Genomic DNA, 19,621 nt, shown 5'->3' on the forward strand with positions numbered 1-19,621 from the left:
AAAGATTAATCCAGGTTTTGAGTATATTTCTTATTGTTACATGGGAAACAAGGTACCAGTAGATTCAGTAGATTCTCACAAATCCAACAAGACCAAGCATTCATGATATGCACACTCTTAAGGCTATGAAATTGGGCTATTAGTAAAAAAAAAGTAGAAAAGGGGGTGTTCACAATAATAGTAGCATCTGCTGTTGACGCTACAAACTCAAAACTATTAAAACTGCTTTTTTAGCAATCCTGTGAATCACTAAACTAGTATTTAGTTGTATAACCACAGTTTTTCATGATTTCTTCACATCTGCGAGGCATTAATTTTATTGGTTTGGAACCAAGATTTTGCTCCTTTACTAGTGTGCTTGGGGTCATTGGCTTGTTGAAACACCCATTTCAAGGACATGTCCTCTTCAGCATTAGGTCCTCTTCAGCATTAGGCAACATGACCTCTTCAAGTATTTTGACATATCCAAACTGATCCATGATACCTGGTATGCGATATATAGGCCCAACACCATAGTAGGAGAAACATGCCCATATCATGATGCTTGCACCACCATGCTTCACTGTCTTCACTGTGAACTGTGGCTTGAATTCAGAGTTTGGGGGTCGTCTCACAAACTGTCTGTGGCCCTTGGACCCAAAAAGAACAGTTTTACTCTCATCAGTCCACAAAATATTCCTCCATTTCTCTTTAGGCCAGTTGATGTGTTCTTTAGCAAATTGTAACCTCTTCTGCACATATCTTTTATTTAACAGAGGGACTTTGCGGGGGATTCTTGCAAATAAATTAGCTTCACACAGGCGTCTTCTAACTGTCACAGCACTTACAGGTAACTCCAGACTGTCTTTGATCATCCTGATCAATGGGTGAGCCTTTGCCATGCTGGTTATTCTTCTATCCATGTTGATGGTTGTTTTCCTTTTTCTTCCACGTACCTGTTTTTTTTGTCCATGTTAAAGCATTGGCGATCATTGTAGATGAACAGCCTATAATTTGTTGCACCTGTGTATAAGTTTTCCCCTCTCCGATCAACTTTCTAATCAAACTACGCTGTTCTTCTGAACAATGTCTTGAACGTCCCATTTTCCTCAGGCTTTCAAAGAGAAAAGCATGTTCAACAGCTGCTGGCTTCATCCTTAAATAGGGGACACCTGATTCACACCTGTTTGTTCCACAAAATTGACCAACTCACTGACTGAATGCCACACTACTATTATTGTGAACACCTTTTCTACTTTTTTTTTTACTAATAGCCCAATTTCATAGCCTTAAGAGTGTGCATATCATGAATGCTTGGTCTTGTTGGATTTGTGAGAATCTACTGGTACCTTGTTTCCCATGTAACAATAAGAAATATACTCAAAACCTGGATTAATCTTTTTAGTCACATAGAACTACTATTATTATGAACACTACTGTACATTTTTTCCTCTTTGTGATGCATTTTTTTTTTTTGCAGATGAGACTGTGGATAACACGGTAAATTGGGGATTAAGGACCAAAGGACCTTTGTGATTGTTCAGTCTCATGGGGACTTAAACTGAGGACCTTCTGGTTTTGAGGGCACCATTTTACCCACAAGAGCATCACCTATGTGTGGTAAATCATCACCAGGTACAAAATCAAACAAACAAATTCAGCATGAACTTTTAGAAACTGTGTGAAAACATGGTTTTGGGTTTGAGTCTCACGCCGTGTTGATGTGCCGTCATTTGTAGGAAACAGGATTCCTGTCACATGACACAGTCATCACAACTGAGTCGTTGGATTTCAAACGACAAAGGTTGAAAGAAGTGGGTTTGTAATTGTCCAGACTTCATGTTCTGGTTCTGGTCAGTGTGCGGCACAGTCGGGTTTACAACAAATCAATAATTCAGACTCTGAGACCCGAGTCGGCCTCCGGGCTGAAATCCAGATTATTCACCATGAAAGAGTTCTGAGACTTCAGGTGGTGCCGCCACAGCAGAAATACCGCCACATGGCCACGCCCCCTCAGGGTGGGAATCCGGTCCCAGAGCAGCACAGCAGCTGCAGGCCACTGCTGAGAGTCCCAGGGGAATTGAACCGGCAACTCTTTCATGTGGAGGAGCAGCAGATCTGTGCTGCAGGGAAACGGACGGATTCTTTGAAATGCAAAAAGCTGAAACTGATCAAGAACCAGATCAATGAAAGACTTCAAAGTCTGAAAACGCTGCAGGTTTACAAAGTACAAAAGTACTCTTACTGCAGTACAACAGCAATACTCTTACTGCACTATGACCAAAAGTACTTTTACTGCAGTAAAACAGCAATACTCTTACTGCACTATGACCAAAAGTACTATTATTACAGCACTTGTTCTTAGCAGTAATGTTACTGCAGTACTTGTCTTTTGCAGTACCACACCTGGCAACATCGCTTGTTTCCCCAGTTGTTGTTAAAAACTGACCACGACAGATTTAGCTGCAATAAATTAAGCGACATACTGTGAATCAAAGGCTTTGAAGTGGCGGCCTGGGGGCCAACTGAGGCCATAATCTTATGGATTTTGGCCAGCAGCCTCATTTATTTATTTGATTATTATTAAATGCACCATAATGATGACTTTCACTCTGTTTAAAAGGACAAATGTCCTCTTTTTAAAACCTCTGTCCCATGCCCTGGACTTCCGTCCCATGCCCTGTATGTCTGGCCCGTGTCCTGGACTTCCGTCCCATGCCCTGTACGTCTGGCCCGTGTCCTGCATGGTTTAATGGCCTCATTAATTGTCTCTGATGTTTCCAAGGTGATCAGCACCTTCAGCAGATTGATCGCAAACATTTTAATCTGACTCGGGAGGTGATGGTCTAGTGGTTAAGTGTTAGTCTTGAGACCAGAGGATCCTCTGTTCATACCCCTGGTAGGCTGGAAAATCACTAAGGGCCCTTGGGCAAGGTCCTTAATCCCTGGGTTGCTTCTGGTGTGTAGTGAGCACCTTGCATGGCAGCACCCTGACATCTGTGTGTGTGTGAGAGAGAATGAGTGCACCTGTTTGAACTTGTTACCTGTATAAAAGACACCTGTTCACACAGTCAATCACACTCCAACCTGTCCACCATAGCCAAGACCAAAGAGCTGTCTAAGGACATCAGGAACAAAACTGTAGACCTGCACAAGGCTGGGATGGACTACAGGACAACAGACAAACAGCTTGGTAGAAGACAACAACTGTTATGATTATTTATTAGAAAGTGGAAGAAACACAAGATGACTGTCAATCTCCCTCGGTCTGGGATTCCATGCAAGATCTCACTTTGTGGGGTATGGATGATTCTGAGAAACCTCAGAATTACACAGGAGGACCTGGTCAATGACCTGAAGAGAGCTGGGACCACAGTCACAAAGATTACATTAGTAACACATGATGCTGTCATGGTTTAAAATCCTGCAGGGCAGCAAGGTCCCCCTGCTCAAGCCAGCACATGTCCAGGCCCATTTGAAGTTCACCAGTGACCATCTGGATGATCCAGAGGAGGCATGGGAGAAGGTCATGTGGTCAGATGAGACCAGAATAGAGCTTTTTGGAATCAACTCCACTTACCATGTTTAGAGGATGAGAACAACCCCAAGAAAACCATCCAAACCGTGAAGCATGGGGTGGAAACATCATACTCTGGGGGTGCTCTTCTGCAAAGGGGACAGGACGACTGCACCGTATCAAAGGGAGGATGGATGGGGTCATGGATTGCGAGATTTTGGCAAACAACCTCCTTCACTCAGTAAGAGCATTGAAGATGGGTCATGGCTGGGTCTTCCAGCATGACAATGACCCCAAACACACAGCAGGGCAAGTAAGGAGGGGCTCCGTAAGAAGCATTTCAAGGTCCTGGAGTGGCCTGGCCAGTCTCCAGACCTGAACTCAATAGAAAATCTTTGGAGGGAGCTGAAACTCCAAACCTGAAAGATTTGGAGAAGATCTGTATGGAGGAGTGGACCAAAATCCCTGCTGCAGTGTGTGCAAACCTGGTGAAAAACTATAGGAAACGTTTGACCTCTGTAATTGCAAACAAAAGCTACTGTACCAAATATTAACAGTGATTTTCACAGATGTTCAAATACTTATTTGCAGTAGTAACATACAAATAAAGTCTTAAAAAAAAAAAAAAAAAAAATCATACATTGTGATTTTTGGAATTTTGTTTTTTTTTGTCTCTCACAGTGGACATGCACCTAAGATGAAAATTTCAGACCCCTCCATGATTTCTAAGTGGGAGAACTTGCAAAATCACAGGGTGTTCAAATACTTATTTTCCTCACTAATATATATATATATATATATATATGCAGTTCATTTGACAGCAGCTGCAAAAAAGTGAAAAAAAAGTGAACTCGTCCTTTAACCCTCAGGAGATCAACACTACAGACAGGAAGCTAACAATGAATGTCGCGTGACTGATGAAGGGAGCCAAAGGTAAAAACACTGGCTGTTTCCAAATTCAGAGGCTGCGCCCTTTGAAGGTTGCATTCTACAAAGATCTGACCTTCAGGGACCGCGGAGACCAGAACCAACTGTGAAATGAGACGGTCTGGTCACTATGGCATATGTGACAGACAAATACAGCCTTCAAACGATGCAGCCCCTGAATTGGGACGCAGCCACGGTGGGCAGCAGCCAGCACTTAGCAAAACATCAACATGCAGACATATCTGACATTCAGTCAGACCAACAGCCAACACAGAACTTTGACCGAAAGGAAGGAAAAACAGTCTGACCTTTGACCTCCACACAGCGTGACTGTTTGACCCCTGACTTAGAGGCTTCAAGCACAAAGAACAAACGACGGTCAGCTGGTGTTATTTGTGATCAGGAGCGTCTGCGTGCGCACACACACACACACACGTTCTGGAATGTGCACGTGAATAACGCATGTGCATGCCCCCCTGAGGGGCACAATGTGGTGAAGTCGACTGAAGCAGATGGTCCACATTGGAACCCGTCTGCTCATCGCACGCTTTCACGGTTCTGGGTTCAAGGAAACTTCCACTCAAACCTGATGCCCATCTGGTCCTCTGAAGCCTCGCCAACGTCACGACAGGCAATGGCGCACAGTCGATGTTTTCCTCCCATGAAAACGCCAGACGTCACTGCTCTGATGATTTTGTCTGTTTCATATCAAACTGAAGGTGTCTGAGATTTTACATAGTTTCATTAATTTATTAACTGGAAAATAATATTAATCAAAGCTGACATCTGATGGGTTTTTGTTTCTGCACATGTGAAAATTCTCCTGCTTTAAACTAGATTTAGGCTTGAAATGACTTGGTTTACAACTCTGTGACATATGTAACAGAAGCCCATGTTTGGACTTGTGCACGCCCATTCCCATGTGACACGCCCATCTGATCTGAAATGAGAAGGGGCGGGGCATGCAGATGTTTCTTTCCATTTAAAGGAACAAAGACGACATCTTTTGGACACACTGCCTTCATATCAAACTCCGAAATCCAACAGTCAGTCCCCTGAGCCATGTTAGCCAGCTAAAGTGCCGTGGCTAGGTAGTTACGTCGATTGTAAAGTGTCGTCAGCTGTTTGTAACATTTTATACAGACGACGACTTAAGATTCAGAAAATCCTGAAAATAACTTTTCAGTTATAGATATTTTTTTTAACAAACTGGGCCATACTGGTGTTACTGGTGTGAAGGCGGCAGATTACAGCACATTAAGACCGCGTGCATGTGGATTAGAGATGATTAAAGAAAAACAGTAATCTGGAATCTGGACCACAGACCTAATCCAGCCTCAGATTACACAAAACCACTCTGCTTTAAATAATCATCACATGATGATGATTCACACAGATCACATGACCTCACCATCCGCTCATTCAGATCTCTAGGTTAAAGGGGCAGAGCTTTTCTGATGACAACTTCAGAATGAAGCAACAAAACTTTACTTTCATCAATGAGAGTTTTAAAGTGACTTTAAGAAACCAATTTAAAAAATACTGAAGACTGAAGAAAACCTTGAGGAAACTTCACTGAGCCTGGTGCTAACACACTTACAGAGGCCAATCAGCTGACTTGTGTTTGCCACGTGTGTCACTGACATGACAGAAAAAGGAAAGAAAAAAATCTAAGAAGTCTTTGTGACCTCAGAGGGGGCGGGGACTGTTTCCCGCCGTCTCATGACGCTGTGTTATTTGTCTGTTTTCTTATTCTGTGGACTCAGCCCTGAAGCTTTGCGTTTCCGTCTCTTTGTTACCAAAAAGAAAATGAACCACGAACACCAGAATCCAGCACCTGGTGACCCAGACCAGGAACCAGAACCTCCTGGGACTCTGAGGCTGAAACTCTGGAGAACTGGTTTTTATGAGCTGGACAACAGAACTCCTCAGTACCAAAAAAATACTTTGATGAGTGACTGAAACACGAGCGTTAAACACGACCAGAAATACTTTTCTTTTTTGCGCACAGCTGTCATGAAAGAACGCATAAAGCTCCGCCCATCATTCACACAGCGAATCATCAACACGACACACAACTGGAGACCAGACTCCAGGTTACGAGCATGAGAGATGGAAGACAATTTTATTTTATTTAAACTATTCACAATATCAATGGTGGGCACAGTTCCGCTAATCCGCTAACCGCTAATTATTGAAACTAATGTCTTCATTATCGGATTGGCTTTTTAGATAACTCTGGAAACCATCATCAGCTCAATTATCTTCTGATAAATTTTGGTCCGATAATTTTTAGATCGCTAACAAGTTTTTGTAGGTGAAATGAATAAATCTTAATCAGTTATAAACACTTATTAACCCTCTGGGGTCCGAGGGCATTTTTTGGACAGTTCACTCGCCTGGCATAAATGTTTTATTATTGCTGTTAACAGCTCTCCCTGCATCCCACAATCAAGCTTGATGTCTCTTTTTTTTCAGGACAACCTGTGCTTTCAGAATATATATGTTTTTGTTGTGTTTTATAAGTGTAATAAAGGTTTACAATCAAAAATAGGTAAGGAAAAAATAAAGAGGAAAATAATTTTCCACACACATTTATTCAAAACACACAGCAAACTATAATAAACAACTGTTTTGACACTTTATAAAGGTAATTTGAGGTCTTGTGCAAAAGACTGAACTAAAAGCTTCAGACAATAAACACAAATGCACATTTTGAACAATATATACAAAATGGTCTATGTGTTTTGTTGTCCATTGATATGGTAAACAGTGCTTTACACAGAGAAACAACAGAGTTATCCAGTAACATTTACATGCAAACTAATGGAGCAATCCTGATAGTTACACACACTGTTTGAGCATGTGAGATTGTCATCAGAGGCTCTCTGTCTGCTCCTGCTTTCACTGATCGCTGTGCGTAATGGTGCAGGGCGCACAGAGTATGTACTAATAGTATGTACTCATTGGAGCACCCAGGGGGCTATTCAAACGGGCCAACTAGTAACACATCACTCCTGAAAACAATCTTTGGCTTTTCACGAGAGGTAAATCTGCCCTACGATTGGATTTTGGAAAACCATGTGACGGTGAACCAATTGGACACTCACATTGGCTCGAAAGTCTGCGGAGTTAACTTTTCAGCAAAAAAAAAAAAAAAAAAAAAAGGTAAGTTTCTATCTCATATCATTCAAAAGTTATTATAATTTAGTAAAGCTTGGTCTTAGCCGTTCTATACGACGGCGTCGACCCCAGAGGGTTAAGTCTAATATCAAAGATTTTAGCATTTACCTGTTAAATGTTTTGTAGCAGATAAACAGCTCTATTCTCTGCAGTCATAGGAGAAATGGTCACAAGATAATTGCTCTTGACACCATGCTAACTCACCGGCAATATCACCCAAGTCATCCAGAGGCATAAAGTTTTAACTTCTGGTTAAAATTTTAACAAAACTAATTTCAGAAACATCACTTCTGAAGTTTTACAAAGTGAAAACATCAGCTATATGTTTTCGTTTTAAAGTATTGCACTAATTTTGAAGGTCTTAGAGAGGACATGCTGTATCCAGGTGCATTATGGGTAATCTCAGTACAGTCACAAGAGAAATGCATTTGAGCTCTGATCAGGCTCCACACGGACAACAGCATTAAACTCTTTGTATATTGTGCCTAAAGCTCTCGTGAGAATATATTCTCTGGGTTTATAGACATTGTTATTGTGTTTGCTTTATGTAAAAATACCAGAAGAAACTCAGGTTGCTTCTCCACGCAAGTTAAATGTGGCACACGGATAATTTGGAATATTTGTTTTGGCACTTTTTCACGGTCTCTGCTGCCATCTACTGGCCAGTAGTGTTCATGGCAGTATTCGCTCTAAGTATTGCGATATCCCATAATCTTTTGCATGACAGAGTTGTTGCAGCCTCTTGCAGCAGCTAAAGAAATAAAAATGGACATTTTGGTTGTATAATGTTCATTTACAATTGATGTTGTGGATTCTGTTGTTTAAACAGCAGCAACTCTCTGGTGCGTGAAAAAAAAAAACTGGTACGCAAAGGATTATGGGTAAGGGTCTGAGCGCCTGGGCACCAGTAGATGGCAGTGTTCTATGCCTTTTGACCCCAGTTATATCAGACAGTTGAAAAATCACAACTTGAGACTTTTGCAAATGGCTTTTTTTAAAATATATGAATAAAATGGCATATTTTACAAAAGCACCTTTATATGTAAATACCAACCAGTGTTGCCACAGTTACTTTGAAAAAGTAATCCAATTACTGATTACTCCTTGAAAAAGTAACTTAGTTACTTTACTGTTTACTCAATTGTAAAAGTAACTAAGTTAGATTACTAGTTACTTTTTTAGTTACACTCAACAAAAATATAAGCGCAACACTTTTGGTTTTGCTCCCATTTTGTATGAGATGAACTCAAAGATCTAAAACTTTTTCCACATACACAATATCACCATTTCCCTCAAATATTGTTCACAAACCAGTCTAAATCTGTGATAGTGAGCACTTCTCCTTTGCTGAGACAATCCATCCCACCTCACAGGTGTGCCATACCAAGATGCTGATTAGACACCATGATTAGTGCACAGGTGTGCCTTAGACTGCCCACAATAAAAGGCCACTCTGAAAGGTGCAGTTTTATCACACAGCACAATGCCACCGATGTTGCAAGATTTGAGGGAGCGTGCAATTGGCATGCTGACAGCAGGAATGTCAACCAGAGCTGTTGCTCGTGTATTGAATGTTCATTTCTCTACCATAAGCCGTTTCCAAAGGCGTTTCAGAGAATTTGGCAGTACATCCAACCAGCCTCACAACCGCAGACCACGTGTAACCACACAAGCCCAGGACCTCCACATCCAGCATGTTCACCTCCAAGATCGTCTGAGACCAGCCACTCGGACAGCTGCTGAAACAATCGGTTTGCATAACCAAAGAATTTCTGCACAAACTGTCAGAAACCGTCTCAGGGAAGCTCATCTGCATGCTCGTCGTCCTCATCGGGGTCTCGACCTGACTCCAGTTCGTCGTCGTAACCGACTTGAGTGGGCAAATGCTCACATTCACTGGCGTTTGGCACATTGGAGAGGTGTTCTCTTCACAGATGATGCGAAGGAGATGTGTTGCACTGCATGAGGCAAATGGTGGTCACACCAGATACTGACTGGTATCCCCCCCCAATAAAACAAAACTGCACCTTTCAGAGTGGCCTTTTATTGTGGGCAGTCTAAGGCACACCTGTGCACTAATCATGGTGTCTAATCAGCATCTTGATATGGCACACCTGTGAGGTGGGATGGATTATCTCAGCAAAGGAGAAGTGCTCACTATCACAGATTTAGACTGGTTTGTGAACAATATTTGAGGGAAATGGTGATATTGTGTATATGTAAAAAGTTTTAGATCTTTGAGTTCATCTCATACAAAATGGGAGCAAAACCAAAAGTGTTGCGTTTATATTTTTGTTGAGTATACTTTCCCCAGCTGCCGACAACAACCCTCTGCCACCTCAACATGACAATGATACCTGTTTTGCCAAAACTCACTTTATAGTCACCCTTTCTTGACTTCACAAAAACACACAAAGAATGGATAACATTTATTTATGCAGAATACATGACCAGATTTACAGGTAAGAAAGTTTTATTGTGTTTTCACATCATGTGGTCCTCAGAAAGAGAGTTTAGGTGCATTTGAGTGGAAAATATTGTTAGTTGTTGACACGTCGCGGAGGATCAGCTGTTTTTAACGAGACGATACGGAGCGGCTCAGCTCAGAATTCTAAATAAAGGAGAAAAATAAAGCATAAAAATGACTTTGTAAAGCTCAGTGCAGGTGTGCTATTTTCACCGTGCTTTAAGAGGTGAGGACGAGTTGGAGCTGATGAAAAGCTCACAGCTCGCTTAAAGTGGGCAGTTCAGAACCCCAACCCCCTCCCCACGGACCAAGTTTAATGCTGCTGTCGACCCACAATGCAAAAATAATAGTAACGCACAGTGACTTGGAGAAGTAACTTTAATCTGATTACTCATTTGGAAAGATTAACGCGTTAGATTACTCGTTACAAAAAAAGTGGTTAGATTAGACCGGCATCACTGACGTGTTGGTTTTTACATAGAATGAATGAGTCAACCAATCAGTGTTAGGGAGGCTCATTTACCCATATTCCCTTTGGCATCTGTCTGTGTACTAGGGGAGCTACAACCACTACCTTTGCACCACCCCACCCCCCAGGACTAAACCAAACCAACTTTTTTAGGTTCCTTAGATGACCCCAAAACACAATCAGGATGTTCCCAAAAATAAAAACTGGCCTCAAGCCAGTTATCCAAGATGGCGTCCAAGATGGCCACCAAAATTGGGTTTTTTCACTAAAATACCAATGATTTCTCTCATTATTAAGCCTATTGTTTGTTCCTACTACAGTGAGGAAAATAAGTATTTGAAAACCCTGTGATTTTGCAAGTTCTCCCACTTAGAAATCATGGAGGGATCTGAAATTTTCATCTTAGGTGCATGTCCACTGTGAGAGATATAATGTAAAAAAAAAAAATAAAAAAAAATCCAAAAATCACAATGTGTGATTTTTTAATATTTTATTTGTATGTTACTGCTGCAAATAAGTATTTGAACACCTACCAACCAGCAAGAATTCTGGCTCAAACAGACCTGTTAATTTTTCTTTAAGAAGCCCTCTTATTCTGAACTCTTTACCTGTATTAACTGTACGTGTTTGAACTTGTTACCTGTATAAAAGACACCTGTTCACACAATCAATCACACTCCAACCTGTCCATCATAGCCAAGACCAAAGAGCTGCCTAAGGACACCAGGGACAAAATTGTAGACCTGCACAAGGCTGGGATGGACTACAGGACAACAGGCGAGCAGCTTGGTAGAAGACAACAACTGTTATGATTATTTATTAGAAAGTGGAAGAAACACAAGATGACTGTCAATCTCCCTCGGTCTGGGATTCCATGCAAGATCTCAATTTGTGGGGTAAGGATGATTCTCAGAACTACACAGGAGGACCTGGTCAATGACCTGAAGAGAGCTGGGACCACAGTCACAAAGATTACATTAGTAACACATAATGCTGTCATAGTTTAAAATCCTGCAGGGCAGCAAGGTCCCCCTGCTCAAGCCAGCACATGTCCAGGCCCGTTTGAAGTTCACCAGTGACCATCTGGATGATCCAGAGGAGGCATGGGAGAAGGTCATGTGGTCAGATGAGACCAGAATAGAGCTTTTTGCAATCAACTCCACTTACCATGTTTAGAGGATGAGAACAACCCCAAGAAAACCATCCCAACCGTGAAGCATGGGGGTGGAAACATCATACTCTGGGGGTGCTCTTCTGCAAAGGGGACAGGACAACTGCACCATATTGAAGGGAGGATGGATGGGGTCATGTATTGCGAGATTTTGGCAAACAGCCTCCTTCCCTCAGTAAGAGCATTGAAGATGGGTCATGGCTGGGTCTTCCAGCATGACAATGACCCCAAACACACAGCCAGGGCAACTAAGAAGGGGCTCCGTAAGAAGCATTTCAAGGTCCTGGAGTGGCCTGGCCAGTGTCCAGACTTGAACTCAATAGAAAATCTTGGAGGGAGCTGAAACTCCAAACCTGAAAGATTTGGAGAAGATATGTATGGAGGAGTGAACCAAAATCCCTGCTGCAGTGTGTGCAAACCTGGTCAAGAACTACAGGAAACGTTTGACCTCTGTAATTGCAAACAAAGGCTACTGTACCAAATATTAACAGCGATTTTCACAGGTGTTCAAATACTTATTTGCAGCAGTAACATACAAATAAATTTAAAAAAATCATACATTGTGATTTCTGGATATTTTTTTAGATTATGTCTCTCACAGTGGACATGCACCTAAGATGAAAATTTCAGACCCCTCCATGATTTCTAAGTGGGAGAACTTGCAAAATCGCAGGATGTTCAAATGTATGTACTTTAATGATTAGGGTCTATTGGCACCCATTTTGGACGCCATTTTAAGTTATTTTTTATTTTTTATAATCAAAACCATAAGTCGAAACTGCTTTATTTTCCAAGACCTCTGCCTCACGGTGGCACGGCTGCATCCTGTTAAGGAATAATGGCTTGTTTTGTGTGTGTAGAGTTGAGCTTAGCTCCTCCCAACTGCTTCACTGCTGCAAAATATGTAATAAACAGCTTCCAGCAGTGGGCAGGGCGCACAGACAGAAGTTGTTGCAAATGTACAGGAGACAATACTGAAAGTTATCGGTTAGCTGTAGCTTCCGATAAAGTTTTGGATGGTTTATCAGTTTAGCTTTACACAAGTTAATTTTTCAGTTAGCTGATTAGTTGTTATTGAAGCTAACATTTTGGTTAGCTGTGCCCACCACTGCACAATATTCAACAGCAGTTCAGGGTTTGCTCACAGTACCGTATTAACAATGACCGCCCGTTTTTGTTTTTTTTCCCACTACCAGACCTAAAAGCTCATCCTCCAGGACTGAGTTTGCAACAAGTTTCAGCACTTAAAAGTGAATCAGACAGATCCGGGTCAGACTCACCTTTGCTGACTCGGCTGGACCCTCTGCGGTCCTCGAGGGTTCCACAGAGGGTCCAGAAACATGGAAATCAAACCTGAAAAGATTAATCTGCACACGCCTCTGTAATTCTTCTGATCTTTTGTGTCCCGTCCCAATTACAGTCTGGATTCAATCTATTCCTCAATTTAAAATTTCTTTAGAGTTGGTGAAATTAACAAGCCTGTGTTATGTATCTCACGCAGGAGAACATGTGATCTGAACCACAAATGAAGGCAAGAAAGAGTTTTTATAAAACACAATATAGGCGTGGCAATAGGCAGACCTTATTTCGTAACTCCTAACTTAATTGGCCACCAAGAGCATAGCGGGAGGTCCCACTCTTGCTCTGACCTGCAGTAAAATGAAACTTAGAGTAACTTGACTCTTCTGTTGTTCTCAGTGCAAAAACCAGTTCTATACAACCCCACTTACATGATTAAGCCCTAACAAACTAAAAATATGACCCTTTAAATTAATTTCAATTTATTTAGCACTAAATCACAAATCAAGTTACCTCATGGCACGTCACACAAGGTCTAACCTTACCAATTAAGTGATTATTTAAAAATAAACTATAATGAAATAAAATATAAACCCACAGGTATACTGCCATATCTAACACCTCAAAGCCAGACTCCAGGTTACAAACTCAACAAGCAGAAGAATGGTTGCTTAATTTACTCGTGTAGCATCTCAAACTGAGAGCAGATTAATATTCTCCCATCTTAATTTTAAACTGCGGTTTGAATACATTCTTCTGATGTGTTTCAGCACCAAAGAACTTTTGGAGATTTTCTGAATGAAGTGTGTGTGTGTGTGTTGGGGGGTCCGGTCACCTGAGGGGGGGCACCTCCTTCCTCCGCCTCTGTTGATTCTCACTTTGCGACTTTCCCAGACTCCACGGGCACGCAGCACGCACGCGCGTGCTGGAATGTCAGGACAGGCTTGAAACACAATGGAACGGAAAGAAAACCTGTTAAAATACAGATTTAACAAATAATTTTCATGTTGACGCTTTAATGATAGTCAGTTTACACATAAACCAGCCGCCGTTGACGAAAACTCACGTTTTTAAACTCACATGACGCATGATCGCGTCCCAACAACAACAAAAAAAAATCCACTAAAAAGCAATAAAACTTAACGTTCAGGTGTGACTTTGAGAACCGAATGAAAGCGCGTGTTCTACCGGTGCTGTTACACTTTGAGGGTTTTTGTCTCACTCTTGTACTCGGTCGGAGTTCCGGGTGGATTTTTTTAAGAGTGAGATTTGCGAATGGAGTCTGGCGGGCAGCCAGAGCCGCTGCTCCTGTAGGCAGCAGGTCGGAACAAGTTTGAGCGCTGAAAAGCGGAGCGGGGTGATCCGGATCAGACTCACCTGAACTCGACAGGCCTGTGTGCGGTCCGCCGGAGTCCAAAGTATACTTAACAGAAATCCACAAAGTCGAACAGATCCAGAATCCTCGACCCGCAACCAGAGCGTCACAACAGGTTCGGCAGAGACCCCGCCCCGGGAACAAAACCCACAACCTGCTGCCCCGCTCAACAGCTCCTGAAGGAAATCTGTGATAGCATTTTTTATGAACACATAGTCAAAGTTCATATATATATATATGGAGCTCGAGCTTTATGATTTTAAGGTGATGTGATTAAAGGCACCAAAAAACTAAATTAAACATTTTGTCAAAGAAAATCAGCTGGTTGAGCTCACACACCCAGTAAGATCAAGGATCTGATCCTAGATTACTAATACTACTACTACAGGCTGAGGGTGACTTCTGGGTCAGACGTCAGCTGGGCAAAGGAAGAACAGGCTGGATGGACCTTCTCTGTTCTTCTTCTCGGCTTTGCCATGAACTTGGTGGTCAAGTCAACTGAGGTGGAACGCAAAGGAACCCAGACTACATACATACACCACCAGGTGGATCTTATATGGATGAGTAGAGGTCCATGGTGTTGACGAAGGGGAAGGTGACAGATTCCAGTTTTCAATCTCAGGACCCGTCATTCCATCTATGACGGAAGATCCAGCCAACAGTTTGAGGAAGTTCTTTGACTCAACCCTGAGACGCCGCTGCCATCCAGAAATCCACCCAAGAGCTCGGTACTCACCTCACCAAGGGTGACAGGTCTCGTCTGCCTGCTGGTATTTAGATCCTGGATCCATCAACATTCTATTCTGCCCCAACTCTTAGTGACTTCCGCCGGCCTCTGCAGTCCTCAAAAGGAAGACCAGTGCCTTTCTTTGGAAGTGGTTGGGCCTTCCACACATCCCCAACAGAGCAGCACTGAAAGGAACAAGCAAAACACCCTACGGCTATTGTCCAGAGGTCTCACTGGAGTTGATGGTGGGACGCACACAAGAGGCCCGACAGTACCAAAACACTCCAAAATGTATTCACCTTGAGAAATCTAGCCACATATTCTTCCCACAAAATTTGAAGTTAAATCTGTCCAGCTGTTTTGAGTTTGTTTTTTTACACACGCAAACGCACGCGGACACACACACCAGGCATTATGTAGGTACATTACACATGGTAATTAAAGTCCAAATGAATGAAATTGTCTTTTCTCCAGATTTCATCCCTCTTCTTTGTATATTTACATGTACTCTGTCTTTCTTGATTTTGTTGCTGTAAATTAATTTCCCAGATGTGGAATAAATAAATGTTTTATCTGAAAGTTTTTTCTATTCCATGGCCTACCGCATACGTTTGCTTATGGTTTCATAATCTAGAATTAAATTCTACAATTTTTCACAATAATAATAAGAACAATGATAATATGACCTGTGTGCACCAAGGAGACATCAGAGGGCAGCAGTCAGCTTCTCATCAGTGATGTCATAATGAGCTTAAAGGAAATACATGTCAATATTAAATGAAATACAATTAGATTTACTACTGATTTTCTACTGGACATAAATTATGGCATTTTAAAGGTGAAAACTGATCACACATCCTGCATGTAAATTCATCATGTTTTATTTATTTGTAGTTTTTCAAACATTTTAGGCATCTATGTGTAATTTCTACACAATTCATCCGATTTATGTCTCCTCAGTCCAAATTCATAACTACACTGGTCAAAAAAAAAAAAAAATGTATTCTTGCATGAACTTTGAGGACTGATTTAGGGTCATTTTGGGGTGCTGAATCTGAGCTCGGATTTCATCTCTCACATTCCGTTTTTTTTTTTTTTTTTACAATCTGCATGTTCGTTATTGATGGATTATGCAAAAGTTGCTCATTCCCTCACGGGTTTGACCCACTAATTGCACAAACGCAGCTTAAAAAGCATAGTTTATGAACCAGGTTCATGAAATGTGAACAAGAGCCATAATATGGTTTTTGGTGCTGAGAACGTGTGTGAGACTGCAGCTTTTGCTTCAATGCTTGATACGAGAAAAATGTTTTCATGTCTCAAAAACATGATGAAATTGGAAAAACTAACATCAGATTCGGTGCACCCAAATGACCAAAAATCCGTTGAAAAACTCCATGCAAGAAAAATTATGTTGACCAGTGGAATGAAACTGTGGTAATGTTAAAATATCCACAGACACCGTTCTGCAGATAATATATTGAAAAGGGCACGAAATAAAGCAAAAATTACTGTAATCATTATATATATATATAAATACAATTTTGAGTCATATTTTGACATATCCAAAGTTACTTAAAATGAACAATTTCAAAAAAGTGTACCTTGATTTTTTTTTTTTTTTTTTTACATTACCAGAGATGGAACAGCGCCCCTCTGGCCAAACACTGGTGGACTGACATTATTTTAGCAATCAAAGCAGAAATATAATAAAACCATAAAACATTTCAGTGTGGCAAGCGGTCAAGTGCACACACAAAGCAGACGCACGTAAAGACAAAGACTGATTTCTATTCCAACACTTTAAGGCATCATCATCATTAATATAATTATAAAAGATGATCATCATCATTATAATAATTATAAGTGATGATCATCATCATTATAATAATTATAAGTGATGATCATCATCATTATAATAATGATAAATAATCATCATTAATATAATTATAAATGATGATCATTATTATAAATGATCATTATCATCACCATCATCATTATAATTAGAAATCATCATTATAATTAGAAATTATCATCATCATTAAGGACTCACTGCACAGTATCAAATATATTCAACAACTTTTCTCTCTAAAATAACATTTTTCTGATGAACTCTTCAGCAGCTTCATTTTTATATCGATCCAGCAGTCGTACAATTAAAACAATGGCATGAGGTCTGGATGAAAACTTCTGAGCCCAAGATCAGTGAAACGCTGCACAAACTCACTGGATTAAATAATCATACAGCGTGGTGAATATGTGATTAAAGTCCATGTGTGTGAATGAAACTCACCATGATAGTCAGGAGATGAAAAATGTGAACTCAAGAGGACAGAAAGATAATCAAAAGTTCCCCCGGCCTGAGAGAAAAATGTCTTTTTGTTTGTCAACCTTCTAAAGTTTCAGGCCTTAAACACGGAGTTACTGTGGCAACATGCTGAAGCAGCTCTCAGACACCGGTAACAGTGACAAATAACCATCAAACACACCTACAGGCGGGCTCAAAACTTTTCATCCAACCACTGTCATTACATATCAACAATAAAAGGCCAAAAACTACTACAGATAATCTGGCACACAAATTGCACAAAAACTGATAAGATTCAAATTGGCACCAAAAAAAAAAAAATCTGCAGCTCTCCGACCGCTGGATCAGAGGTCAACTGAGAAAGTGACGCTGACCTCTTGACCCTGAGCACCTCAGCCTGACAGACTCCAGCGGCTCAGTCAGCGGAATCATTCTGATCTTTACCAAAATTCAGAAAAAACTCTTATTTGACCTTTTGTGTCAGCTAAAAAAATAAATAAATACAATTTCTCCAGAAAAAATTGCAGTCCGTTAACTGCAGGAAAGAGTGTACATGTAACGTGGTTTTTAAGGCAGCGGGTTTAGAGGTATTTCAGGGGAAAATGCACTGAGACAGAAAAGTGCTGCACTTCATCAGGCCGCCAAGATTGGCTTCTCAACGCCAAAACACCGTGACAGCGGCAGATCTACGTAGATCAGCCTGGGAGCTTTTTCATTTCAGTTAAAAGTGAAGTCAAACATGGTCCAAGACCGAAGACTTGATTGGCGCAAAACATTTCTAATTGAATCGGCGGCATATCGCTGATTTGGGGGAAAAAAGACCGAAATATTTAAAATAGACCTTTTTTAAGTAAACTTGACATAGCAAAAGAGGTGGTGACAAATGTTTAAAAAAGTCTCTAAATATGGGTCGAGCCTGAAAAACAAACAAACAAAAAAAAAAAACAAGAATGTACATCTGAGTGAATTACAATCTTAATCAATTTTAATCAGAATTTGTCCAAATATTAGCAAAAAAAAAAAAAAAAAGAAAAAAAAAAAAGGCTCCAACATTTTAATTTCAGAAAATCTTCACGTGTGATTGATGACAGAATCAGTCCGAGAAGAACTGAAGGATTTTTAAACGTTTGTGTAAATTTTCTTCACAGTAGTTTTGCAGCACACAGGAAACGTGGATTCTGACGCGTACAGCTAAAAACAGAAGGTGAAAAAAAAAGATATTCAGTGTGTTAAAAAGAAAAAAACTGCAAAGAGCTCAACGTTCAAACTCAGAGGAGTGCTCCTCCCGCACCACCTCCTCCTCCTCCCGCTCCTCCCCGCCTCGCTCTCCGAGGAGCAGGCGCAGCTCCGACAGCCGCCGCTGCACTTTAGGAATCCCAGAGAGCTGATTCTCCAAACGCTGTTTCTCCTCCTGTGAGGAGAACACAAGGAGCACAGAAGGGAAGAGGGAGGACAAACGAGGAGAGCGTTAGTGTGAAGCTGTGTCGGCGCCCCCTACAGGCCCATATGTTAGTGTGGTCTTGTGAAAACAGTTCACAAACGCGCCTGATAGCTGGATGCGGAAAACATGCACTTTGGAGATGACTCGATAGTCCGCTCGGCTTTTATCCCTGGAGGAGCAGCAATAGACGGGTGACAGGAAACGGCCGCGTCAGCCTCCAGGGCGAACGAACCCGAGTGTCTCGAGCTGACGGGCAGCAACTAACAGTCATTACTGAGTTCAAGCCCCACCACCACTTTCTGATGTCATGAAATTACTTTTTCTTTTTTTCATGATAAGAAATCATTTTCAGGCAGATTTAAATTACCACCAAAATGTTCTCAGTTCTTCTGTGGTCCAATAAGAATTTCCACAAAATTTAATTTGAATCTAGAAACACACCAACTGACAACTTTTTAAAAGTTTTTAGTTATTTATTTTTAATTGGAAAACAGCATCTGTGTCTATTCTGGCATCATTCTAATGAGTGAAACTGATGTTTATATGAAAGGCGTACTTAGCAGTTAATAGTTATTAATATGTATTTGTGAAAATTTTAACTAACCTCTGAATCATTTACTGTGAGCTGATTGCTTTATGGTCATTTTGAGCAAAAGTTGAGCAAAACGTGTGAATACGTATGTACATACAATTTCTTAGTTTTTTATTTTTTAACAAATTTGCAAAAAAAAATTCAAAGAACTTTTTGTCATGTCATT

At 41.0% G+C, this 19,621-nt stretch overlaps 2 protein-coding genes and 1 long non-coding RNA gene across 5 annotated transcripts in view; 1 reads left to right on the forward strand and 2 right to left on the reverse strand.

Moving 5' to 3' along the window:
* plxnb3 (plexin B3) overlaps positions 1-14,485 on the reverse strand; it is a 158,078-nt gene extending 143,593 nt beyond the window's left edge. Inside the window, 2 exon segments of the mRNA XM_034171829.1 lie at positions 13,848-13,955; positions 14,390-14,485. The gene's annotated coding sequence lies outside the window, so the exon portion shown is untranslated.
* On the forward strand, positions 2,978-18,339 carry LOC117511902. The gene is made up of 3 exons (XR_004561124.1): positions 2,978-3,000; positions 10,267-10,271; positions 17,416-18,339. It is a non-coding gene; the product is annotated as an uncharacterized LOC117511902 (long non-coding RNA).
* abcd1 (ATP-binding cassette, sub-family D (ALD), member 1) overlaps positions 18,271-19,621 on the reverse strand; it is a 57,088-nt gene continuing 55,737 nt past the window's right edge. For all 3 annotated transcript variants that reach the window (XM_034171827.1, XM_034171828.1, XM_034171826.1), the window contains one exon: positions 18,271-18,833. In XM_034171827.1, coding sequence (XP_034027718.1) covers positions 18,678-18,833 — 156 coding nt within the window. In that variant the 3' untranslated portion in view covers positions 18,271-18,677. The remainder of the gene's footprint in view (positions 18,834-19,621) is intronic.

Source organism: Thalassophryne amazonica, chromosome 6 (genome assembly GCF_902500255.1).
Source record: "Thalassophryne amazonica chromosome 6, fThaAma1.1, whole genome shotgun sequence".
Lineage (NCBI taxonomy): Eukaryota > Metazoa > Chordata > Actinopteri > Batrachoidiformes > Batrachoididae > Thalassophryne > Thalassophryne amazonica.